This window comes from Mesocricetus auratus, unplaced genomic scaffold (assembly GCF_017639785.1).
Source record: "Mesocricetus auratus isolate SY011 unplaced genomic scaffold, BCM_Maur_2.0 Super-Scaffold_100691, whole genome shotgun sequence".
NCBI lineage: Eukaryota > Metazoa > Chordata > Mammalia > Rodentia > Cricetidae > Mesocricetus > Mesocricetus auratus.
In genome coordinates this window covers 12,711,158-12,737,120 of record NW_024429267.1, presented here as the reverse complement: position 1 = coordinate 12,737,120, position 25,963 = coordinate 12,711,158, and the positions used below count along the sequence as shown (strand labels likewise).

Genomic DNA, 25,963 nt, shown 5'->3' with positions numbered 1-25,963 from the left:
TCCGCGCTGGCTGCAGGTGGCTGGGAGGGGATGGAGGCCGAGGCCAGCGACCATGGCCCGGCCTCACGCAGTCTCCACAGCCGCTCCGGAGAGATGAAGTTGCGGAAGAGGAAGTCCACGCTATACGCGAGCACGCAGGAGAAGCGCTCTCGGCGTCGTGGTGAGTGCGGGGTGCTTCGCAGAATGCACGGTTCTCGGCACCTGCAGCTTGGCGGCTGAGCACCGCGGTGGAAACGAGCGGAAGCTCCCTGGATAGTGTCTTTGCTGTGTGATCTGGACTGTGCTAGAACTTACCGCAATTCTCCTGCCTCAGTCTCCCCATTGCCTTGTGGTGATGACACCATCATACATGGCATAACAGATTTCTAACATAAAATCTGATCCCCTGCCCCAGAAAGTAGTAGTCAGCATGCAGGCTGCCTGCCCACGTGGAAAGAGCAAACTTTGGAGGTGGCTGGCCAGCCTGCCTGGGTTTGAATACTACCTAGTCAGTAACAGCATTTTTTGTTTGTGTGTTTGTTTGATTTTTCAAGACAGGGTTTCTCTGTAACAGTCCTGGTTGTCCTGGCTCTCACTAAGTAGACCAGGCTGGCCTCGAACTCACAGAGATCCTCCTGCCTCTGCTTCCCGAGTGCAGGAATTGAATGCATTTGCCACCACTGTCGGGCCAGCGTTTTCATTTTGGGCAAAGCAGTTTAGTTTCTGATCATTAGCTTCCTCGCATGTAAAACAGAGGTTTGGAAAGGAATCACCAGTGGTTAACATGGTGTGTGTGTGGGGGGGGAAATCACCAGTGTGTCTGTGTGTGTGTGTGTGTGTGTGTGTGTGTGTGTGTGTGTGTGTGTGTGTGTGTGTGTGTGGTATCCCTTCGTGAGGTTTGTGTCTTTTTTTTTTTTTTTTTTGGTGGTGGGAGGTATTTGTGTTCCCATACATTGCTAGGGAACACACTCTGGACCTCGAGCAGGCAAGAGTCCCACCCTAAGCTAGATGACATTTGTGGAGAGGTATGAGGGCCTTAACAGCAGGAGACAGCACTGGGGACATCACAGGTGTACACTTGAGAGAGGAGCCTGACTTTAATGCCACAATCACTGCTTTGATTTGCTTTTCAGATCTTCTTGGAGAGAACATTTACCTGGTCTTATTTACCATTGCTCTGCGAATATTTAACTGCTTCTTAGTCCAGACAAGTTTTGTTCCTGATGAGTACTGGCAGTCTCTTGAAGTTGCACACCACATGGTTTTCAGATATCCTTTATGGTTTCTTTTCTTCTTTTTTTTTTTTTTTCCGAGACAGGGTTTCTCTGTGGCTTTGGAGGCTGTCCTGGAACTAGCTCTTGTAGACCAGGCTGGCCTCTAACTCACAGAGATTGGGCTGCCTCTGCTTCCCGAGCGCTGGGATTGAAGATGTATGCCACCATGCCTGGCTTTGCTTTTTGTTTTTGGAGACAGTTTCTCTGTGTAGCCCTGGCTGTCCTGGAACTCACTCTGTAGAACAGGCTGGCCTCAAACTCACAGTGATCCTCCTGCCTCTGCCTCCTGAGTGCTGAGATTAAAGGCATGAGCCACTATGCTCATTTCTAACTTGACAAAATTAAGGCTTTAGTTGACTAACTATTCAATATTCAATATAAAACCCCATGTTTTAAGGATTAGGGTGCAGTTTAGTGGTACATTACTTGCCTAGCGTATCCAAGGCTGGAGACTGAATTCCTACTATCACCAAAACAAAAAAAAAAACTGTTTTAAATCTTCATTGTCAAAAAAGAAAATATTGCTTTATATATGGAAGTATAAATTAATTTGTTTCGGTATTAACTGACTCTTGGTCCTTGATATTAGTAAATATGGCTATCTAACCTGGGAATGGACCGAGAGGCTGAGGGGTTACACTTACCCCCTCATCTTTGCAAGCATTTACAAGATTCTGCATCTTTTGGGAAAAGACAGTGTTCAATTACTGGTAAGTTTAAAGCGACCAAAATTGTTAAATCCAGGTGTATTCCTTTTTCAAAACTTCACTGGTAATAACTGAATGATTGTCCTCGTATCACAAAATTCATTTCTGAAAGGCTTTTGTTGCTAAAGTCCAGCCTTATCTGGAAAGCCCACTGTACCAAAGACACTGTGGTGTAGAACTCTTCAACATATTTAAACATAAAATAAAAATTTATGTAAAAAGACAAATTAAGTGAGTGGCTGGAGAGTTAGCTCAAGGTTAAGAGTCCTTGCTCCACAATCACGAAGACCAGAGTTCAGGTCCCAGTACCCATGACAGAAGCTAAGTGTCCCAGCAAATACCTGTGACCTCAGCTCTGAGGAGGTAGACACAAGATTATCCCTGGGTTGTGCTCCACCCTGCAAAACCCCACTCACTCTTCACTGTGCTTGGCACACACAAAAGAATGTTGGTGCTGGAGGCCAGAAGAAAGGTTCAGATGTTCTGGAGCTGGAAGCAGCCGGGAGCTGCCTGACCTGGGTGCTGGGAACTGAACCTGCGTCCTCTGAAAGCAGCAAGTACTCTTAACCACTAGTCATCTCTCCAGCCCTGGATTTAAAAACTTCTGTTGATAAGAGCACAGGCTGTGGTGTCACACCTACCTTGGTCTGAATCCCAGTATCGGTGCTAACTAGCTCTAGCGTCTTAGGCACATCACCTAACCTCCCTGTGCTTTGGTCTCTTCATGTATTAGACATTCCTGCCTCAGCCGATTGTTGTATGGCACGAGTTGATACATGCAAAAAAATACTTGCTATGATACCCAGCACACAGTACTGTAAATGCTTGACTTAAAAACAAAACCTACTATATGCATGTGGCCCTAGGTTCAATACCAACTATTACAAAAGATAATCAGTGTTGTAAGATATACATAAATATAAAAATGGGTAAGTGGGGTTTGTTGCTTCACACTTGTAAATCCCAACACTTGGGGGTGCTAAGGCAGGAAAGCAAAGACAAAGCCAGCTGGGCTATCCAGCAAGCAAGAGGCAGCAACAAGTATATGGGTGAACATGGAGATGGAAAGCTGGCTGTCTGCTGATGGTGAGGTCTTTAGTTTTATGGCAGATCACTATGAACTGGGACGATGTGCTTAACAGCCCTTTTTCTTTTTAACTACTAAAGATCTGGATTCCCAGACTGGCCCAAGCTCTTCTCTCTGCTGTAGCTGACGTAAGACTTTACTCGCTCATGAAGCAAGTGGGAAAGCAGGAGGTGGCGCGATGGGTGGTAAGTCCAAACTCTTTAGACACCATTCCATGCAGAGGATGTGTGGGTACATGGTTCCTAAACCAGCTGGCCCATCAAACCCCCTGGAAATTCTCGCATAATTAAAAACAGTAAAATCTGGCACATGCCATCTCCTGACTGAGCCCCACATGGGACAGGCTGAATCCCAGAAGTCAGCTATGGAAGCGCTTGGACCTCTAAGCTGTCAGAGTCCTCATCTCTTTCCTTACTCTTTGGACACTCTGGAAGGGTGAAGCCCTGCCACCACCCATAAAAGAAATGTGGGGGCCAAATGCTGGCTGGTTCAAGACTAACTTGCTCAAAGCAACTTCCTGGTCAGCCTTGACTCTACAGCAAAATACTTACCCTTAAAATGTGTGTGTGTGTGTGTGTGTGTATGTACATATATATATTTATCTAAGTTATATACATACATATATTTATATACATGTGTGTACATATGTGTTTATCTAAGCTATATACATATATTTATATACATATATGTGTGTACATGTTTATCTAAGTTATATACATACATATATTTATATACATATATATGTGTATATACATATGTATTTATCTAAGTTATATACACACATATATTTATATACATACATATGTGTGTGTACATATGTGTTTAAGCTATATACACACATTTATATACATATATGTGTGTACATGTGTTTAAGTTATATACACACATATATTTATATACATATATATGCACGTATATATACACACACACACACACACAGAAGAGGAGGAGGAGGAAGAAGAAATACGGCAGCATTTCCACAGCCACATGAACAGATGCTCAAGTCTGGCCACTGTGAGGTAGGTGGGGGAGCACTGGCTGGCTGATCTATCGAGGAGTGTCAGTACCTATGACCTCCACCATCCGTGTCTGTGTGTCAGGTATTTCATTAACAGAAAGGAGGAGTGAAGTCAGATGCAAACCATCAAAAAGCACCCGGAAGCACTACCGGGTGAGCATTAAGAAATGCAAATCTGCTGTCAGGGCCCTGTGTGGCACCGCGGCACCGCTTAAGAACAGCGTTTGGCTGCGTCTGCTTTTCAGACATGTCCCCTTTGACGTAGCTTCTGGGCTCATGCTTTCTGCAAGAAACAGCACTTAGCTTCCCATTTCCTACTGCAGCTGTACTCACTCCTGAATTCTTAGTTTTTCTGCCAGCTGTGCTCTTGGTTCACGTGGTACTGCTGTACCCGAACCCTCTCGAACACCATGGAGACTGCCCTCACTGCAACCGCCCTTTTCTACTATCCACTGGAAGGCTCAAGGTCCATGAACAGGTAAGACGGTTAGTAAGTCCAGACAAAGCTCTAAGACATGCTTTTGAAAAACCCTCAGTATCAACATGTTATACCCAGTAGATCCCCACGTGTTCATGGGACTTAGAAGAACCAAAAGTTTTTGATGAGTACAAAAGGAAACAGAAAACAGTCACACTGCGTGGTAAATCTAATCAAAGGGCTGGTTACAAAGTGTAGACAGTGCTTCGGAAATCCCTAGTGACCAAAGCTCACTGAAGTAGCAGTCTATTATCAGTGGGCTCCAAGGGACTAGAGGGAGGAGCACTGGGGTCCTTGTAAAGCTCTACTTGAAGGTCCCCTGGGAGACAAGCAGAGCTAGCCTTTAGCAATGGCAAGGAGTCAGCCAGGAGAATAAGTAATCCTTACTCGGACGGTGACTGCCTTCTGGTTCCCTAAAGCAATCAGAAAGCAAGGCAGGCTGAGTGTTCCTGCAGGTCCGCTGACCAGCATGGGTGAGGGTCATGAGCGGCAAGAGAAAATCCCAGACCAAGCAGAGAGGAATGTCTGAGCAGAAGCATGGAGCCGAGGGCTGCCGGTGCTAGGCACGTGTGTGGGGAGCAAGCAAGGATGAGGCTGGGATGGGCCCAGGCCAGGCGCCACACCTTGGGTCTTAGTCTACACATAATGGAAAAGCACCAGAGTCAAACCTGATTTCAAAAGGATGTACTAAAAGCTGGGCATGCTGGCACACGCCTTTAGTCCCAGCACTTAAGGAGGTAGAGGCAGGCAGATATTTGAGTTTGAGTTCTAGCTTCATCTAAGTAGCAAGTTTCAGGAGAGCCAACACTAATAGAGAGCCTGCCTCAAAAAAAAAAAAAAAAGTACTGAGAGACAGACAGGCTTGGGTCTTATACAAAAATTCTTTCTTTTTGTGGAGTGGGGAGGTTGAGACAAGGTTTCTCTGTGACTTTGGAGGCTGTCCTGGAACTAGCTCTTGTAGACCAGACTGGTCTCAAACTCACAGAGACCCACCTGCCTCTGCCTCCCAAGTGCTGGGATTAAAGCTTTTTTTTTTTTTTTTTTTTTAAAGACAGGGCCTCATTTTGTAGTCCTGGCTATCCTGAAACTCACCAGGTAGACCAGTTGGCCTAGAACTCTGAGAGCAGCTTGCCTTTGCCTCTCAAGTGCTGGAACTAAAGGCAGGTGTTGTTCCACTAAGATCGTTTCTGCATTAGATTTGGGTCACTGTAAATATGATGGAGGCTACAGTAACTGACAAAGATACAGAAAATGACTTCTCAGTCTTGAGGACATCTTGGGGTCCTGAGCATGGAAGAGAATTAGGATTTTTCAGTCATGTAAGATAATTAGATGTAGACTCCAAGGCAGTGTGGAGGGATAGGCTGTTTCGCTGTGCTTTATAGCCTGAGGTCTTCACCTCCCTGCTTTAGAGTCTTTTACCATGATGAGACCTAGCTAGGCCCTATCCATTTGTGGTCTCACCACCAACTTCGTCTGTATGTCACCTTCAGTTTGAGAAACTCTGGTTAGGTTAAGCATCACTGACCCTGTCTGGACACGGTGGTCGAATACTTTTGTAATGCCGTCACTGGGAGGCGGAGACAGAAGGATCAGGGGTTACATCTTCTAGATAGCAAGTTTGAAGCCAGCCTGGGCTACATGACAAACAAAAATTGGCTGGGCATGGTGGTTCGTGCCTGGAATCCCAACACTTGAAGACTCACTGAACTTCTCAGCCTCGCCCTGAACTCATGATCCGCCTGTCTCAGTCTCCGCTCACACATCAGTAACTACACATACCCTTGTCTGTACACGTAGCCAAGTGTGTCTTTCAGGTGAGTAGAATTTACTTAATTTTGAAAAAAGAAAACACCTACCTTTTTGCAAATGGTGCTGGGAGTCAGACCCAGGGCCTGGAGCACTCTTCTGTTAGGCTGCATCTCTGCTCCACAAGGACAAGGTCGTGTTTATTCAGAAGGCCATCACTGAATAAATAATGGTAGTTCCTTAAAGGTCTGCCCTGGAACTCGCTCTGTAAATAGGTTGGCCTTGAACTCACAGAGATTCATCTGTGTCTGCTTCCCAAGTGCTGGGATTAAAGGCATGCACCACACTGCCCTGCTGCATTTTCCTGTTAAAGGATTTGTGTGTTTTTTTGACATAACTGATTAGGAGAATGTTTATTATTTTTCTGTCAAGAGAGCAGCATTAAAGTTGAGTGGATTTTATAGCACATGAGTAGTATTAAGATAATTTTATAACACATACAGTTAGTATTAGAAGAATCTGGCCGGGCAGTGATGGTGCACACCTTTAATCCCAGCATTTGGGAGGCAGAGGCAGGTGATCTCAGTGAGTTTGAGGTCATCCTGGTCTACAAATTGAGTTCCAGAATAGCCAGGACTATTATACAGAGAAACCCTGTCTCAAAAACCAACAAAACAGAGGAGGAGGAGGCAGGAGGGTTTGAGTATGAAATGAGCATGAGCTATGTAAGAACCCAAACTGAAGGTCTTTCAGATTCCGAATTTAACGTAACTGCCTTTCCTTGCTCCTAGTGTCAAGTACTCGTTCCTGGTTGCACTGGCTTGCATAGTCCGCCCCACAGCTCTCATCCCATGGGTGCCATTACTCTTCAGACATTTCTATCAAGAACAGAGAAAGCTCCATCTGGTCCTGCATCATCTCTTACCTGTAGGGTAAGTCTGGCTGTGGTCCCATCTATAATATCTATTAACCTGAAAATGACAGATTGTGGGAAAGATTTTTTACATCCTTCAGCTAATTACTCTATGCAATGTCACAGAAAACTTCCAACTTTGTGTTTTCTGTTTTTTAAACACTAGTGTGTGCACACTGAAGGGCAGATGTATGTGGAGGTCAGAGCACTTTTGTGGCTGTGGTTCTCTCTATATGGGCTCCAGGAAGTGAACTCAGGCCATCAGGCTTTTGTAGCAAACACCTTTACCCGCTAAGCCATTTCGTTGGCCCAGCATCTCATTTTGGATTTATGAGACTGATTAACTGTATTATATTTCGGTTAAACAAAGGTGTCCATTTCTTAGAATTCCAACTTTCATTTCTAAAATTTTCTCTTATATTTATTAAGGACCTTATAACAATTTGGCTCATATGATCTCATGATGTTCTTGGATGTAAGGGATGCTAGCATTCTTTTTTGTAGTAAACAGAAGCATGGAGAAATTTAAAATCAGCAAAGCTAGTGAGCGGGGAACTGCTAAACTGTATGTGAGCATCCAGTAGACTATGCAAACTATCTTCCAAGCCAGTGAGTGTACCTTGCCCAGCAGAGCAAGGAGTAGCTGGGTCACAGACCCCTGTACTAGGCCTGGCCTCTAGGGCAGTGCCAGATATTGTGCCAGCGCCCAGTGCTCTGGCCTTTAGGGGGAATACAAAAGACTGAAGATTTTCAAAGGGAAAAATGACATACAATGACTAAGGTTTAGAAAAAAATGCAAAGAAAAGCACTTAGACTGGTGGGAAGTAGGGTCCACAAACAGAAAATCACTTTTGTTGTTTCTTATTTTGCTTTGATTTTTTTTTTTTTGAGACAGGGTCTCATTATGTAGCCCAGGTCTGCCTCTACTTTCTGAATGCTGGAATTAAAGACATGTCCTACTAGGCCTGGCCTGTTTTGTTTTGTTTTTTGAGATGGACTTACCCTGAAGCCTTGTCTAGCCTGGAACTTGCTATGTTAACCAGGGTGGCTTTGATCTCAAAGACTCCATTCTGCCTTGGTCTCCCAATTTCTGGAATAATGGCCTTGACCTACCAAGCCTAACTGATGAACCTACTTCCAACCATAAGTTGGAAGCAAATCTCTGAAAACAGCACAGATTTCACTGTAAAGCAGTAGTTCTCAACCTGTGTGTCTCATAGTCTGCATATCAGATATTAAGACTCATAACAACAGCAAAATTACAGTTATGAAGTAGCAGCAAAAATAACTGTATGGTTGGTGGTCACCCACGTGAGCAACTGTGCTAAAGGGTAATAGTGTTAGGAAGGTTGAGGACCACTGCTGTAAAGTAATACAGCAGTGTCTCTGCCAGGTCACGTGGAATCCCCTCCTGACCAGAGCATCCCCAGCAGGACAGAGAACTTGATACATTTGAGTAGTGAGGACCTTTGCCATAGAAGCAGAGTTCAATGATAGTCTGCTTACATGTGGACCCAGAGCTGCACAAAACAAAAGCAGATTCGCTGTAAAGAGGGAGAAGGGCAAGCCACAGACCACATGGCCTCTACTATACATGTGATCAATCAAACCTCATTTCCAGAGAGGACACGAAACATGGAAAACGATAAGAAAATGGTAGTGGAAACATATGATAAAAGACCCTATCAGCTACTTAAAAAATATATCCAATTTGGGAGTGGGAGTCTCAGTGGTTTAAAAACACCTGTTGCTCCTGCAGAGGACCCCGGTTCAGTTCCCAGCACCCACATGGTGACTCACAACTGTCCACAACTTAAGTTCCAGGGGATCCAACTCCCATTTTAACCTCTGAGGGCACAAGCCACATACATGATACACATACATACATGCACACACAACACTCATAAACATAAATAAATCCAAAATATTCAGATGGCCACTAAGTATAAAGGTATTCATCTTGCAGGGTGTGGTGGCATGCATCTTTTTTTAAAAGATTTTATTTATTTATTATGTATATTACATTCTGCTTCCATGTATGCCTGCACATCAGAAGATGGCACCAGATGTCATTATAGATGGTCATGAACCACCATGTGGTTGCTGGGAATTGGACTCAGGACCTTTGGGAGAGCAGCCAGTGCTCTTAACCTCTGAACCATCTCTCTAGCCCCATGGGGGCACACATCTTTAACCCCACTGCTCAGGAGGCAGAGGAAGGTGGATCTCTTACGAGTTCTAGGCAGCCGGGGCTGCATAGTAAGACCCGGGCTCAAAACAAAACAAAAACATGCTCAGCTGTACTCAGTGACTCAGGGCCTCTCTACCATGCACAAGGCCTTGGAACATAATTCATTTTAAGAGAAGTCATACAAACTAGCCTCTATAATCACACTGGAATGAAGTTAGACAATTAGCAAACAAAAAAGGTAATTATGTAAAAGCTAAAAGATGCATTCATGACCTACAACCCCAACAAGAAATCACAAGGTAGAAAAGAGACAAGTTAGTCTTATGTTGGGTTGTGTCCTGCTTACTCTCTATGTTTTTAGTTTCTCCAACTCATTTTCTTACCTAACAAAATCACAGCCATCCTCTAAGCCTGCAGTTCTCAACACTGCCTGCCCACTGTAAAATGATATCACCATATTGGAAAACAAAATACTTTAACAACTGAATGCTTTTTTTTTTTTTTAAAGATTTATTATGAATACAACATCCTGCCTCCATGTACGTCTGCAGGCCAGAAGAGGGCACCAGATCTCATTACAGATGGTTGTGAGCCACCATGTGGTTGCTGGGAATTGAACTCAGGACCTCTGGAAGAGCAGCCACTGCTCTTTAACCTCTGAGCCATCTCTCCAGCCCCAACAACTGAATGCTTATACTAGCAGTTTGTCTACTCAACAAAACTATATATTGTGGACACTTATGTTTGTATGATTTGGCCCAGCCTGGTGGCACACACCTTTAATCCCAGCACTCAGAAGGCAGAGGCAGATGGATCTCTGAGTTTGGGGCCAGCCTGGTCTACAGAGTGAGTTCCAGGATAGCCACCTTGTCTCAAAAAGTAAGACAAACAAAACAAAATTATATGGCCGTGTCTCTTTGTTAGCTTTCTGTGATAAACAATGACCAAAAACAACTTGGGGAAGAGAGTTTTGATTACAGCTTGCCAGTCCACCACCCAGGGAAGCCAAGGCAGACTGGAAAAACTGCAGAAAGGAAACGTGGAGGAACACCAAGCTTGCTTCCTGGGGCTTGCTCAGCGACCTTTCTTACATAGCCTAGGCCTATGGGCCCAAGGATGGCTCCACCCACAGTGGGCTGGGCACTACAACAACAGCTAACAGTTAGGAAAATGCCACACAGATGTGCTGCAGGACAGTCTGATGGAGACAATTCCCCAATTGTGGTTCTCTCAGATGTGACAAGTTGACAACTGATGGAAACTATGACATTGTCTGTAGCTACAGTGTTCTAAATAACTAAAAATGGAGAGTGTCCTAAAACAGAACAAAAGCAGCGTGACAGACACAGCTGCACACACAGCATTGTAATGAATGAACTGCATGCAGCACACACGCAGAAAGACAGTGCAGCCTTAGAAGCTGCCAGCAGCTGGTCTGGGAAGCTGATCTCTTGTAACGTACTTGGAGCCAATTACATTAGAAACTTTTTAAGCCCCGGGAACTTTGAAATAATACTTTTTTATACTTTTATGTTGGCAGGTTGATTATCCAAGAATAGATAAAATAGTAGGTTTTTTTTTTGTTTGTTTAAGTGCATCTTATCACCAGAGAAAGAAAGATCTTTCAAAGTGTATGAAGCCATAGTTGGTGAACTTGTAAAGCATTTTTTACTAAAGAGGCGTTTGTACAAGGCATTGGCCTGGAATCCAGCAGGCTCAAATGTGAGTAACCATTCTACTTTGTTTTTCAGATTTATAACCTTCAGTTTGTCTCTGATAATTGATCGTATCTTTTTTGGCCAAGTAAGTAAAAATAAGGTTAAGCTAAAGGCTATTTTTAATCATTTACTGCTCTGAAACCTCAAGCTGGACTTCTAATGCTGTTGTATTTCAGTCTGGGTGTGATGACATATGCCTGGTGTGGGGGTACACTCCAGAAATCCCACACTGAGGAGGCAGGAGGATCAGGCAGTCAACATTATCCCCAGTTGTATAGGGAGGTAGATGCCAACTTAGGCTACAAGAGACCCCATCCATCTCAGAACACAAACAGACCCATTAACGTTTTAGAATAGAGGCAAATCTTTTTTATAGTTATAATGGAATCCATTTAATTACACTGGTGTATTCTTTGGTGTCTTCTGCTGTGGTTTGATGTTTAATGACTTTGACCCTTAGTCATTCAGAAATCCTGTCACCAAAATAACTCTGTCCATCAATCATCTGGTTTGCAATACAGGCCCCCTAAAGGTGGGCAGTAGCTGTTCACTGCTTTATATTCAGCCCTGAAAGGCTCACATGGTACTGAGTTACAGCTCTGATTGCAGCCTAGAAGGTTATGAGCTGTGAGACCTTGGCAGATCTCACTTTCCTGCCATGCCTTATCTGGACATTACTGTGGCTTGGATCACCTAAGCAAAGGTTGGTCCTGTGAGGTGCTGCTTGCAGAGTGCTCACAGCAGTTCTGGCTATGAGTGAGCAAGCGTTTAAGATACTTACCAGAGTGTTAACTGTTGCCGTCACTGTATCTGAGAGCATTTTACTGTACCAGGCAGCGTAAGGCACTAGAGAAACTGTTAACATGAGCGCCACACATGCCCTCTTCTAGGTCACTTTTAAAGCAGGATGCAGTGGCTTATGTCTCTAATTCTAGCACTCAGGAGGAGGCAGGAAAAACACCTCAAGTTCAAGGCCAATCAGGACTGCATCATGAAACACTGTCTAAAGCAAAACAGCCTAATTTTTTTTTTAAAGAATTCATTTCTTAGCTAGGTGATGGTAGCCCATGCCCTTAATCTCAGCAGTTCACAGAGGTGGATCTACTCTGTGAGTTCCAGCACAGCCTGGTCTACAGAGCGAGCTCCCCATTTACTTCTTTATTTGTATGCATGTCGGGGAGGATGTCTGGAGGTGAGAGGGCAGCTTTATGGAATACACTCTCTTTTTGTCTCTGGAGCAGGGGTTGAGACAGGGTTTCTTTGTGCAGTCCTAGCTGTCCTAGAACTCACTCTGTAGGCCAGGCTGGCCTCAAACTCAGAGACCTGCCTACCTCTGCCTCCCCAGTGCTGGGATTACAGGTGTGTGCCACCACTACCCAGCTGGCCCAACTGATTTTTAAAATCCTGTTGGACCTGGAAAGATGGCTCATCAGTGAGGAGCAAATACTGCTTTGCAGAGGACCGAAGCTGGAGCCCCAGAACCCACAGAAGAACTGCTCACACTGCCTCTAATTCCTGCTCCAAGGAATCTGATATCTTCTTACCTCCAAGAATAACTGTGCACCCACACACATAACACACAATTTAAAAAATCAATTTTAAAAACTACCTTCTAATTGGATATAAAACTTGCAGTACCAAGATATGTATGAGATTCACCGTTTTTGTGGGTTTTGAGACAGGGTTTCTCTGTAGCTTTGGAGGCTGTCCGTGAACTAGCTCTTGTAGACCAGGCTGGTCTTGATCTCACAGATTCACCTGCCTCTGCCTCCCGAGTGCTGGGTTGAAAGGCATGCACCGCCACCACCACCCAGCTTCACCTTAAATCTTAAAACCTAGCATTTTACAGATTAACAAAAGATACATCAAGTACTTAGAAAAACAAATCATTCATGGGGTGGTACTAGCACAGTTTAATCCTAGCACTCTAGGATGCAGAGGCAGGTGGATCTCTGGATTTGAGACAAACCTTGTCTACAGAGCAGGTTCTAGGATAGCCAGGGATACACAGAAAACCCTGTGTGTATGGGGTGGGGGTGGACGGATGAGACAAGTTATCAACAAGAATTTGTAACATTAATCAGGATTATTAATGTAAGTCTGCTGCCTGGTTTTTAAATTCCTATTTAATATCATGATTCTGTCAAATACTTAAAGTCCAAGATCAGGTTCTAACATTAACCCATTTCTTTTTCCCCCCTTTCACTTATACCAGTGGACACTGGTCCAATTTAACTTCTTGAAATTTAATGTGCTGCAGAATTTGGGGACCTTTTATGGCTCCCATCCATGGCACTGGTACTTCAGTCAAGGGTTTCCAGTTGTCCTGGGAACCCACTTACCCTTCTTCATTCACGGCTGCTTCCTGGCCCCAAGGAGGCTGCACATACTACTGCTGACCGTGCTGTGGACACTGCTGGTGTACAGGTAAGGCTTTTGTATGCAAGCAGGTGAATGTTTAAATGTTCCTAAAAGATGAAACTATTCAGAAGCAGGTTTTTACTTTCTTAGGATATAGCAGTAAGAGTATGTCAGATGAAAGTAGTAGTAATTATGTGGTGTTCAGACAGTGACAATTACTTATTCATACATATGTCTGTGAAACAAAAATGAGGAACTGGTGAGATGGTTCAGCAAGTAGAGGCTCCTACCACCATGCCTGACGTCCTAACCTGTGTCACCAGGATCTACATGGTAGAAGAAAACTGACTCGCACAGTCCTTGGTCCTCTGACCTCCGAATGCCCCCTACAGAATGAGTGCCCCATTCCCAACACACAAACGTTATAAAATATTTTTTAACTTATTTTTATTTGCATTGGTGTTTTTCGGGTTTGTATGTCTGTGTAAGGGTGTCAGACTTGTAGTTACAGACAGTTGTGAGCTGCCATGTGGTTGCTGGGAATTGAACCTGGGTCCTCTGGAAGAGCATTCAGTGCTCTTAACCACTGAGCCATCTCGCTAGCCCCTTAAAATATTTTTTAATGAATGTATCCCTATTGCAAATTTGAGTAGTAGTACTTAGTTGAATTGGTAATATAATTTTTTCTAAGTGTAATTGTGCATTATGATTTCACTCTGACATTATTATTTAGCCATAGTCACATTCTATTTAAAAAAGGTTATGATTCCTGAGTCGGAAGCCTGGTATAGTGTGATGTCAGCAGTGCCACAACACAGACTAAAGCAGAAGTGTGAAGAGTTTGAGGCTAGCATAAACTATGATTGAAAAAACGATTATCTTGTTGGGCAGTGGTGGCACACACCTTTAATCCCAGCACGTGGGAGGCAGAGGCAGGCTGACCTCTGAGTTCAAGGCCAGCCTGGTCTACAGAGAGAATTCCAGGACAGGCTCCAAAGCTACACAGAGAAACCCTGTCTGGAAAAACCAAGAAAGAAAGGAAAAGTTATTTTTTTAAAGGAATTCAATCTCAGATATTTGATAAATAAATAGATCATGTTTATGTCATTTTAAATACATTAATTTCTCAGACTTGTATAAAATTAATGTTTTGCCTTAATATCCTTTATTGTAGCATGTTGGGCCACAAAGAATTCAGGTTTATCTATCCAGTTTTACCATTTTGCATGGTGTTCTGTGGTAAGTGTTTTGTTTAATACAGAATACACTTAAAATAAGCCAGGCATGGCAGCATTGCTATAATCCCTGCTGGAGAGGAAAAGGCGGGGTCTGCCACTAGTCAAGAGCAGCCTGGGCTTTGACAGCAAGACCCTCCCAAACAGTGTAAACACTAAGAGACAGTGTTTATTTCCAGTTAGGCTAAGTGACAACTTTGCTAATCACAAACCGTGGCTGTAGTGCTTTCTTTTTGTGATCTAATCGTCTGTGGGTGTTTGTTGTCTGATTATGCTGGCAGGGCTGGCCCAGACCTCATTATTCAGTTGGCCGTGGACTCAGGGCCATCCTCTTGCCTCAGCCTACCAAGTGCTGAGATTACACATGTGAGCCACCTTGCCTGGCTTCTAAATGTCTTTTCTCCTATTTTTTTAAAGATTTATTTACTTACTATATACAGTGTTTTACCCATAGGCCAGGAGAGGGCACCAGATCTCATTATGGATGGTTGTGAGCCACCATATGGGTGCTGGGAATTGAACTCAGGTCCTCTGGAAGAGCAGTCAATACTCTTAACCACTAAGCCACCTCTCCAGCCCCTTTTCTCCTATTTTACATAAGATAAAACAAGGATCCAACTGCCAGTCCACTTTTTTTTTTTTTTTTTTTTTTTTTTTGGTCAGGGATAGGGGATAAGACAGTCTGGCTGGCCTAAAACATACATGTAGTAATCTCACTATATCATCCATCCCCACCAGTGATAGGATGCCAGGCTTGCTGTACCGTGCACAACTTCCCTTAGAATTTTCAAGTCTTTCCTAAACACTTCAAATCTAAGCCTCAATTCTGTTCTTGTGACCTATTTTAACCTGATTTCATATGCAAGGTAACTGTCCGCCACTGCTGCGTAATCAGTGACTTTTAATGCCATTTATTTTCATAAGCCACATGTCAGCCGTGCTCACTCACACTGACCAGACAAAGCACTGGGCTCTAGATGAGTGGGACCAGGCTAGCTATAGGCCATCAGCTCCCGAGTCCTGTCACTCACTACCCAGCAGGTCAGGTGGAGCCTCTCACATGCTGTTTTCAGAGTTCCAAAGGAAGAGTGGGAGGGGAAGAGGCCTGGACCTGAAATCTGCAGATCCTTCCACTAGTCTCTGGATCACAGCAAGTCAAAAGCCAGGACAGATTCAAGAGATGGTAAAACAGCAAGGCTTTTGCCCTCTATAGGCACATAACCTAGCCAGAACGCCTCTTAGTCCTTTAAGACAATGTCTGGATAACGAGTTCCGTATAGTGTGCCCTGTATCCTAGGTTCTTATCAGTAGTCGAGGTAGAAATGCTGAGATGCACTGTGTTGATGTGCTACCAGCAAGTATTAGGTGTTGACTGGTTTACTCCTGGCCAGTAGAGACCTTGCTTCCCACCGACAGAGCACTGGTTCTGAGTTCAGATCTGCCTATCAACATTACTCATCTGCTTCAAGATGGACTCTGTGTTCTAAAGCCAACAAGCCAGGGACACTGGCACCTGTCTGCACTCCAGCAGTCTAGCAGCCGAGTCCAGAGGATTACAGGTTAAGGCAGGCTGGGTTACATGCACGGCCAGATCCTGTCTCAAGGGGAAAAAAACAACACTTGTAAGAAGAAGAAGCAAAAGAAACCAAAGTTGCATACCAGTCCTCATCCCTGGAAGCAACTGCTTCAACTTAAAGATGTCGCTAAGTTGCCCAGGCTACCCTTGAACTGGCACACCTCTTGCCTAGGCTCCTATTAGCTGGGATTACTGCTATGTGCTACCTCACACACTGTGTAGTCTCTTAATTTTGGTGTCTGATGTTTACAATTCCACTACAAGATCTTTCTTGTAGGATTTAGTATTGATTTCGTAGTCAGTGAAAACACAGCTTGATTTCCTTAACAGAGCAGCAGTCTAAACTTCTGTACGCATGCCTGTGGTGGTGACTCAGATTTAGACACAGGTCAGCCCTGTCCTTCCCACACTAGTTCCCCAGCTAATAAACTACACTTCCTTTTCTCACATAAACACCAGAACTAACAGCCTTCCCAGCAATGTCAAAAATATAAATGTTAACATGTATTTCTGCATGGCAGAACATACTAGAGAAGTACTGGGCATTTTTCCTTGTCCTTGGGGGTGTTTGTTTTGTTGAGACAGGATTTATCTATGAAAAGTCCTGGCCATCCTAGAACTTGCTCAGGTCTAGCCTCGAACTCAGAGATCAGCCTGCCTCTGCCTCTGCCTCGGGAGTGCTGGGATTAAAGGCCTGTGCTGCTGCTGCCCAGTGACCTTTGTTTTTTTTAAGAATTCTTGCCACTGTTCAGCACAGGAGATGGAATTACTAAGTGAAGGCTTGGGCTTTTCCCACCCTTTCCACTGTGTGAACATCCTGGTAGTTAGTGCTGGAGAATGCTGATTGTCATACCACACACCAAAACCTACAGCCTTCAAATAGTAAGCTTACTAGGACATGTGTTGGTATGGTAGGGCATGACTGTAATTCTAGTACTTGAGAGGTTGAGGCATGAGGATCTTCAGTTTGAGGCCAGGCTGGGCTACATAGTAAAACCCCATCTCAAAACACAAAACACACAAAGAGCGAACATACAGAGTGGTTTGTACCTTATGTATGAGATGGAAGCCAGGCAAGCTTAGCTACCTCCCAGCACCACACTCAGAAGCATCATGTTTAGGGCAGGCAATAGGAACAAAGTAGACACTTGGAGTGATGTTTGTGAGAACTGCACCATATTACATGCAACTAAAAAGACCTATGGGTGGTGGGATTTAACTGGGTATAACCGAACACGCAGTGCTGCTCCCTATAAGGAAACCATGGGTCTTAGTCCAGGTTAGCCATGTAACTATGTCCTTCCAACTGTCCTTGGCATCATTCAAATTTCAGAAATCCCCTTGTAAATCTTAGGATGTCAGATGCCCTCAGACTGTATTGTCTGCGAAGTTAAGACTGGACAGCCATTACCCCCAAACATCACACCTTTGAGTCCCTAGAAAAGGTTAGTCCCTGCCTGAGAGTACAATGGTGGTGAGTGCTCGGAGAAGCTGACCACTATTTGACACACAATACCATGGCTTATACTGTTGGCATGGACAATTACATACAAATGGATTTGCTGATAACAGAAAAGCAAGACTGTCGTGTTCCACTTCCTTCCACCCGTCTCCATGCAGGATACTCACTAGCCCACCTGAAGGCATGGCGGAAGGCAGCTCTGAGTTTCCTGCTTTTGTCAAACACGCTGCTGGCCCTCTACACTGGCCTCGTTCATCAGAGAGGCACTCTGGATGTCATGCATCACATTCAGCACGTCTGCCCCAGAGGTCCTGACCCAGCTTCCGCTTCAGTGTTCATCATGATGCCTTGCCATTCCACTCCTTACTACAGGTAAGGAAGGCAGCTCTGCCTGAGGTCCCCCAAGTCAAGTCAACCTGAAACAATACGGAAGCGTGGGGGTGCTTAACTATTTTGACCTTTCTACACAGCCATGTCCACTGCCCACTGTCCATGAGGTTTCTCCAGTGTCCCCCGGACTTGACTGGAAAAGCTCAGTATCTTGATGAAGCAGATGTGTTCTACCTAAATCCCTTAAGCTGGTTACGACAAGAGTTCCGAAGCAATGCATCACTCCCCACTCACCTGGTCACCTTCAGTGTTCTGGAGAAGGTACGTCCACTTGAAATAGTCAACTCGGCATTTTAACAACAATTCGCTTCACCGATCCCTTCCCTCCACTGTATGAGTTACTCCTCTAATGGCCATGACCAATCATCTGACAAATACCAACTTAAGGAGACAGAATATTTTCTGGATCAGGTTCGGGACACTGTCCCATTGTGGTGGGAGCCATGGTGCTGGGTGGGAACAACTTACCAGCTGCAGCTGCAGGGAGGAATGTCAGCCTGCCTGGTCTATGGAACAGCATTTTAAAAGGGGTATGTGGCCAAGCAGTGGTAGCACACGCCTTTAGTCCCAGCACTCAGGAGGCAGAGGCAGGCGGATCTTTGTGAGTTCAAGACCAGCCTGGTCTATAACAGCTAGTTCCAGGACAGCCTCCAAAGCCACAGAGAAACCCTGTCTCAAAAAACCGAAAAGGGGGGTGTCCTGGTTCAGTTTGCTCTCCCCTTTTCTTTATTCAGATTGGACCAGAGCCCACAGGAATGTGCCACCCACATTCAGGGCAGGTGTTCCCTCAATTCTTTAAAGACACAAACTCACCAAATGTGCTGCATTGCTGCCCTGTCTTGTTTCTTCAGTGTGTATTCATGTTCCTGTATACACACGTGTGCAAAGGCCAGACGTTCAAGTTGATGCCGCCTCCTGTCCCTCTCCACCTCATTTTCTGAGCCTGGTCTCTCCCTGGAGCATAACTACTATGGCTTGCCAGCAGCCTCCAGACTCCTCTATCTCTGCCCAGTGACCCAGTGTTAGGACTACAGGTATGTGCCATGCCTGATTACTTATTTTTGAGACAAGGTCTCACTGTGTAGCCCTGGCTGTCCTGGAACTCATGGAAATCCATCTACCTCTGCCTCCCAAGTAGGGCTAAAGACACATGCTGTGCCACCGCCCCCAGCTACCATGCCCAGCTGTCTGTGTGGGTGTAGATCCTCATGCCTGGTCAGCAACCACTTGAAAACTGAGCCACCTCCTCTGCCCACCCCCCAGGGTTTCTCTGTGCAGCTTTGTAGACCAGGCTGGCCTCTGCCTCTCAAGTGCTGGAATTAAAGTCGTGGGCCACCACCACCCGGCCCCCCAGTGGTTTCTTAATTCAATAAAGTTGACTAAATTTAGTGATTGCAACCCACATGTTCCACAGTTGTTCTTTCTCAGTAAAGCTCAGTCCCACTTCTGTAACTCACTATATATGTTTAGCTACCACAAGTCACTTCTTTCCTGAGAAATCTTACATGAATTCATGAAGAAAAAAATCACAAAGGAGGAATTTTAATTGGCAACTCTACAATTCTTTGAAACCACACTTGGCAAACATGTCTTTATTTACTTGCAGGAAATCTATGCCTTCCTCACTTCGGGGAGCTATGAGAGGACTGCTACTTTCTTCCATACTCATTGGCCAGAGGGTCGAATTGGAAGTCACGTACATGTCTACGAACGAAGGATAACCAGCAGAGTCAACACAGGAGGGAACTGAACTGTGAGGACATCTGCAGAGAAGTTGGCATGACTGAGGGAAACTTCAGGTGATTTGTGAAATGAAGAGGAAGCCACTGGGAACAGCTGTACCATGTCCTGCACTGAGGCATTCTGAGAAACAAAAAGCGACGCCAGATTTGAAAGAGACCTTTCGTTTTCCTCACGGTGCAGTTTATTGTTCTTCCATAGCGTCAGGTGTGCAAGAGCGTTCACAAGAACAAATCAGCAAGCTCTTCACAAGCCAATGGGCTCTTGATCCCCCAGAGAGACAAAAGCGTGAGAGTAGAACATGTTAGAGGGGAGTCCCCAGCTCGCTCGCTCAAGCCATACTACACACCTCAAGATGGCACTTACTGCCCTGCACGAGCTCAGCTTCCTGAGCTCAGCTACTCAAGCCCTGTTTCATGCAGATGGTTCCATGCCTGACTTCCTTAATAAAACTACCATTTTATTTTTTTTTTCCAGAGCAGAAAATTAAAAAAAAATTTTTTAAACAAACCTAAGCTACGGGGAAATACAAGTTAGCAAGCTTTGCCTTTGCACAATAGAAAGCCATCAAACCAGTCTTTGAGAAATGAAAAGACAGTTGTCTTGGGGATTTCATCTTAATTTCAACACCAAACAAAGCAGAAAGCATCCGCATCTCCTAACTTAATCATGAGTCAGTATTTAGGGTCAAAAGGTAACCGCCCCAATTCTATCTCAAGGTTTGCCGTGTGTCTTCCGTTAGCGCGACTGGTTTTTTGCCATTTACCTTCCCTTTTATAAGGCTGTGGATGAAGGTGCTTCTGCTCTTGCTTTCGGTGCCTGGAGTTTTCAATATTTACCATACGTTGTTGCTTTTTATCGGGTCGACTGAAAGTAGCAAACACATTTTTTTATCTACGTTAGAGTTCAGTTTTCTAAAAGTAAAACTAACTTAATGTTTTTCTCCATTAATCTACTATCTGAACACTGCCAAAAAATAAAATATAAATATAATTCTATTATAATACCAGGAAAGGGGAATCACTACTTTTTAACAAGAAAAAAATAGGTTTACACTTGTACTGGCTGGAAGGGGAAACCAAACAAATGACCAGGAACAGGAATATGACAATAAAATAATGAGATGTTTCCAGTTTATTCCAGTTTTGAAAAAAGTCATCTCCATTGGCTTTATCCCTCATCTGAAATACACACACACACACACACACACACACACGCGTCTTGCAAAGCAAGTGGCCTCCAACTTTCCTCACACTCTGCCAGCAGGCTCCTCCACTGCTTCACACAAAGACCCTGACAACTACTCTGCAGCCCTCAGCTCCAAGCACTGACGCACATCTCTGGATTCCTGTGCTGTCACTCTGCAGTCTTTTCTTGCTTAGCCTTCTCTAACTGGGACAGATGCTGGTGTCATGTCCTACATTAGATCTTCCAATGGGGACTGACTTTGGAGTGAGTCTGAGTAGAGATTGCTGGGCAACTAACCCATCCTCTCCGAATTAGGGTCAACAGGTACCCCCTAAACCAATTCACTTCAGGATCCTCTGCTTGTACCTTCTTCTGGTGGTCTCTGAGTAATATCAATACATAGGAAGATATGTATGAAGTCATTCCAGATGCATGCAAATCACTCCCTTTCTACCACCCTTAAACAAGATAGAACTGTTTCAACAGCTTCTCAAGTGCAGACCGCCACAGTTGGCATCACAGCTTGCCACTCAATTCTCCTGGATGATGCCAGTCATCTAAAAGGCTAGGCACAATCCCACCCCATGACAAAATCCTTCAGAAAGTCTCCATCTCTGAGGACTAAACGGAGACCTTTCTGATTCATCCCCCACCCCAGCCCACCTGTTTCTGTAAAGAAGCATGTCTTCATCTCTCCACACCTTTGCAAATGACCTTCCATTCCAGTGAGATGCCTTCCCCTACCAATGTACTCTCTCACTTCTCTTCCAAAAGCTAGTTTCAAAACACATTTAGATGCAAGGTCATTTCAATCATGAAGCTTTTCCAACCATCTCCAGACTGCCTGAGGCCACTATATCTTCATGCCACTGGTGCACACCCAACTCCTAAAAAGCAAGGGGTTGTTCATGTTTCCTCAAAGCAGTCTCCTAACCCTGTTCATTACAGCACTAGACACCTGCTTCAGGAACTAAAGACATCAGAAACCAGCCTCATTACTTTATAGGCACACTGCATTTATTCATAAAGATGGAACTACGTGACTCTCAAAGGTAAAAACCACACATTTGCAGTTACAGAATAAAAAGCTGAAGGACAATAGATACAGTTTTGAAGAACATTATGGGGCATTGTGGCTCCTGAACACCCATCATCCTTCGCTATATAGTAACCCTTCAATTAGTGCTACTCCTAAACTGTCACATAAAACCAACAATGATTACACGTGTGGCAGGTCCACATGACCTGAACTGCACATTAAAATGTTTGTTTCTAGCTTCCTAAGGCAAAGATTAAAGGGCAATAATTTCACTTAATTATACAAACTAAACTGAAAGAAACCAAATTGACTCAAATAAGTTAATATATTCCGAACTAATTTTTAAGGTAGAAATTCAATCATTTGTTCAAGCCTAAGTGATTATAATACATGGATTTTTTTTCAGTTTGCAATAGTTAAATTTTAAAACTGTCTTTCAATTTATTCTGAATTTCAGTGACAATAAGCTTGCCTCTTACAAATAGTAACCTTCTAAGAAGCTCAAAGTGCTAAAAAACAAAACAAAACAAAAAACCACTATGCAATGTACCACTGTTAGAAACTATTATAGTAACATGGTTTTATGTAAACCGACCTGGGTCCGAACGGAAGGGCGAAAATGTGCCCAAAATGTCTATATATGTATCGATCCAACTTCTCCAAATTGTCATCCTTCACTTGATACTCCTTTATTCCCTTAAGGTAACCTTTCACGGCATCAACAAAGTCGGTGAAGAGCTTCTGGTCGTGTCTAAAGACGCCATTTGGGAAAAACGGGCTGATGAACTGATCTAGTTCTCTCCAGTGGTGGAAAGTGTCCAGTTCGTTCAGTAAGTACCACTGAATCAGCTGTCTGAAATCATTTATCCTGACGGGACTCGCTGCGTTAACAGAGCTACCAGGTTCTTGTCCAGCACATTCAAACATGTCCGAAAAAACCCTTCTGGTGGAGTGGGTGTCCCTGCAGTCAAACTTGGCCTTGTACGTATCTGAATTTGCATCTTTTCTACTTTCTTCTGTGTGGCTGGGCTTTTCTCTCCCGCCCTTGCTCTGTGCAGAAGGGCCTCTGCAATTCTGCTTTTGGTTCAGTGTCTCGTGCAGGGAGTATGAAGAATAACCATAAGCTGTTCTTGGCTTTTCAGTGGCTGCTTCTTTTGAAGGCCCGAATCTCTTACTGCCCTTTTCATCAAAGATATTCTTAGTGGTATCTTTGAAATGTCGAAAAGTGGATTTCACTGAATCTGAGAACTTCTTCAGATTTTCCTTCACAGCTTCTTTCGCCTGCTTGATTTTTTCTTTATGATGTCTCACAAACTCCTTGGTAGAATTCTTCATAGCATCAAATGTTTCCTTAACTGTCCCCAGAAATGTCTCCTTTGACTTGCTCTTAGCCCTGGGGTTTCCTCGGCTTCCTCTCTTCCTCCCTTCAGTCTCCAACTTTCCATTTTGATCCTTCGCCTCAACATACAGTCTTTCCCACAAGTCAGAGCGCTGCTGCTCAAAGGTTAGCTTCTGCTCCAACTCAGCAAGTCTCTGCTGTAACAGCACGACTTCCTTCTCTTCAGTCTGCACACGGGGAGAATCCGCATGATCCTGTGCCTGGCAAGGGCCTAACTGCTCAAGTTCTGCCCGCAGAGCCATCGCTGTGAGCCGCTCTCTCTCCAGGTCCCTCTTCAACATCTTTGCTTCCTCTAACAGAGTCTCCCTTTCATTCAGGAAACTGTTTGTTTTCTGTTTCTCCGCTTCTAAACACTGCTGAAGAGCCTGGTTCTCCTTAACTAACTGGGTACTTGTGCCTTTATCCTCCAACAATCTAATCTGCTCCCTCAGTCGCTGTAACTCTTCCTGCAGTGAAGACAGGGCTTTCTCTTCCTTCTCCAGAGAGATTCTTAAATATTGGTTTTCTGCAGCAAGATTCTTCTTCTGAGTGTCAAAGGTGATCTCCTCTGCATGGGTAATAGTCCAACACCTCTCAAGGTTTTCTTTCAGTGACTAGATGGGTTTTTTTTAAAGAGAAGAAAAATGTCAAGTGCTTGCAAAGTTTAATCTAAATCTTTATCATGTAACAACCATAACCTTTATTACCCACATACATGTGTGTATGTATATGAGCATACACACAAATCCTCTGGGTGTGTTTTAACAGTATTAGAAATTGGGGAAAAAATGCTCAATGCCATTTGTCATATATTTAAGAAGCTTCTCGTTCTCAAAAATAAAAAGGAAACCACAAGTGTCTCATGGGAGGAAATGTGTGGCAGGCAGCTCTGTCAAATCAAGAACACTGATGAGGAGGGAGAATTCAAACAAGGACAAGCTAGACAGAACTCCAGTCGTTTCGAATAACTAAAGGGCTGAGTACTTACTAGCAAACCCAAGGCCCCAGATTCAATGCTCAGTGCTGCATATAGACACACTATCAGATTACACATATTTGTAAACTGGAAAAATGAGGGAAGCCCTTCCATCCTTCCCTGAAAAGGTGCCTAGAGAATCAAGATTTTTCTGTTTATTTACTTATTTTGAGACAGGAACTCTTTAGATAGCCCTGGCTGTCCTGGAAATCAGTATGTACCAGGCTGGCCTCAAACCCAGAGATATGCCTCCCAAGTGCCAGGGCAAAGGTGCAGGCTGCCATAGTCAACAACTAAGACATTTTACAGTTATCTGCATTTGTCTTCTATGAGTAAACACAAAATCAGCCCATTGGTATCTGCATAGCCCCAGACTCAGTACCAATGTGGCTTAAAAAATATTCAGAAGGCAGGATGGTATGGTGGTACATGCCTTCCAGAGTCTCCTGGAAACATCTCTGTACTGTACACAGAGGACAGTCTGAATCCTGGTAACATAATTAACTACATCCCCAAATTCAAGTAAACTTAACTGAAACGGTTGTTTCACTAGCTCTTCAAGGGAAAAAAAAGATAAGATTTAAAACTATAGTTTGTAAGATGGCTCAGCTGCCAGGCCTGATGACCTGAATTAGATATTGGATTCCCTAGTAGCTGATGGATTGCAGAGACTGACTCCTGAAGTTGTTTTCTGATCTCTACATTTGTACCACGCACGCAAAGCATGCATACACACAAATTTTAAAAGATCTTTGAAGCCAGGCAGTGTTGGCATGTGCCTCCAGCACTGGGGAGGCAGAGGCAGGCAATCTCTGTGAGTTCCAGGCCATCCTGGTCTACAGAGTGAATTCCAGGTCAGGCTCCACACAGCTACAGAGAAACCTTGTGTGTGTGTTGGGGTGGGGGGAGGGGATCTTTGAAGTTAGATACTTGGAATCCAATTAGATCTGCTAGCCTTGCAGATCAATTTATAAAAAGAATCAGATTACTTACTTCACTCACATGAGTGCCAAGAGAAGTTACATAATGTACACCAATTTAACAGGTATAAAAGTACTAAACAACGCCTGGCGGTGGTGGCACATGCCTTTAATCCCAGCACTCAGGAGGCAGAGGCAGGCGGATCTCTGTGAGTTCGAGGCCAGGCTGGTACGACAGCCTCCAAAACAATACAGAGAAACCCTGTCTCATAAAACCAAAAAAAAAAAAAAAAAGAGTACTAAACAACATTATCATCGTTATTTTTAATTTTTTTATATTTATTTGTGTGTTCTAAATTCTGTCTGTAGGTATGCATGTGGAGGTCAGAGGACCACTTGTGGCTGTGGGGAATCTGTTCTCTCCTTTTACCAAGTGAGGAGCAGGGCCTGCGGTCAGGCTTGGTAACAAGTTCCATTATCTGCTGAGCCATCTCACTCGTCCCTATTATTTACTGACCGATCTTTGCTGTAACTACATCTAAGCAGTTCAAATGCTGGCTTCTACACTCTTTTCCTTCTTGGCT

General features: G+C 44.1%; 2 protein-coding genes across 10 annotated transcripts in view; one reads left to right on the top strand and one right to left on the bottom strand.

Annotated features, from left to right (window-relative positions):
* Window positions 1-27: 27 nt before the first annotated feature.
* Window positions 28-21,015, top strand: Pigb (phosphatidylinositol glycan anchor biosynthesis class B). Of its 4 annotated transcripts, none has more exons than XR_005874798.1 (13): window positions 28-160; window positions 1,113-1,248; window positions 1,846-1,963; window positions 3,128-3,232; window positions 4,413-4,543; window positions 7,084-7,224; window positions 11,148-11,199; window positions 13,375-13,541; window positions 14,650-14,714; window positions 17,907-18,120; window positions 18,219-18,399; window positions 18,873-19,172; window positions 19,745-19,880. XR_005874798.1 is itself a non-coding variant. In XM_013116084.3 (12 exons), the coding sequence occupies exons 1-12, from the start codon at window positions 31-33 to the stop codon at window positions 19,886-19,888; spliced, it is 1,629 nt and encodes a 542-aa protein (XP_012971538.1). In that variant the 5' UTR covers window positions 28-30; the 3' UTR covers window positions 19,889-21,015. The 4 variants fall into 4 exon arrangements, 1 of the variants encoding a protein (XP_012971538.1); XR_001196710.3 differs by having other exon boundaries at window positions 13,330-13,541; window positions 18,990-19,172; XR_005874797.1 differs by having other exon boundaries at window positions 13,330-13,541.
* Window positions 20,045-25,963, bottom strand: part of Ccpg1 (cell cycle progression 1) — a 34,069-nt gene continuing 28,150 nt past the window's right edge. For 5 of the 6 annotated variants that reach the window (XM_013116080.3, XM_021229381.2, XM_013116082.3 and 2 more), the window contains 2 exons: window positions 22,701-24,097; window positions 20,045-20,745 (listed from right to left, as the gene is read on the bottom strand). In XM_013116080.3, coding sequence (XP_012971534.1) covers window positions 20,553-20,745; window positions 22,701-24,097 — 1,590 coding nt within the window. In that variant the 3' untranslated portion in view covers window positions 20,045-20,552. The remainder of the gene's footprint in view (window positions 20,746-22,700; window positions 24,098-25,963) is intronic. The other variant, XM_013116081.3, reaches the window with a different exon arrangement.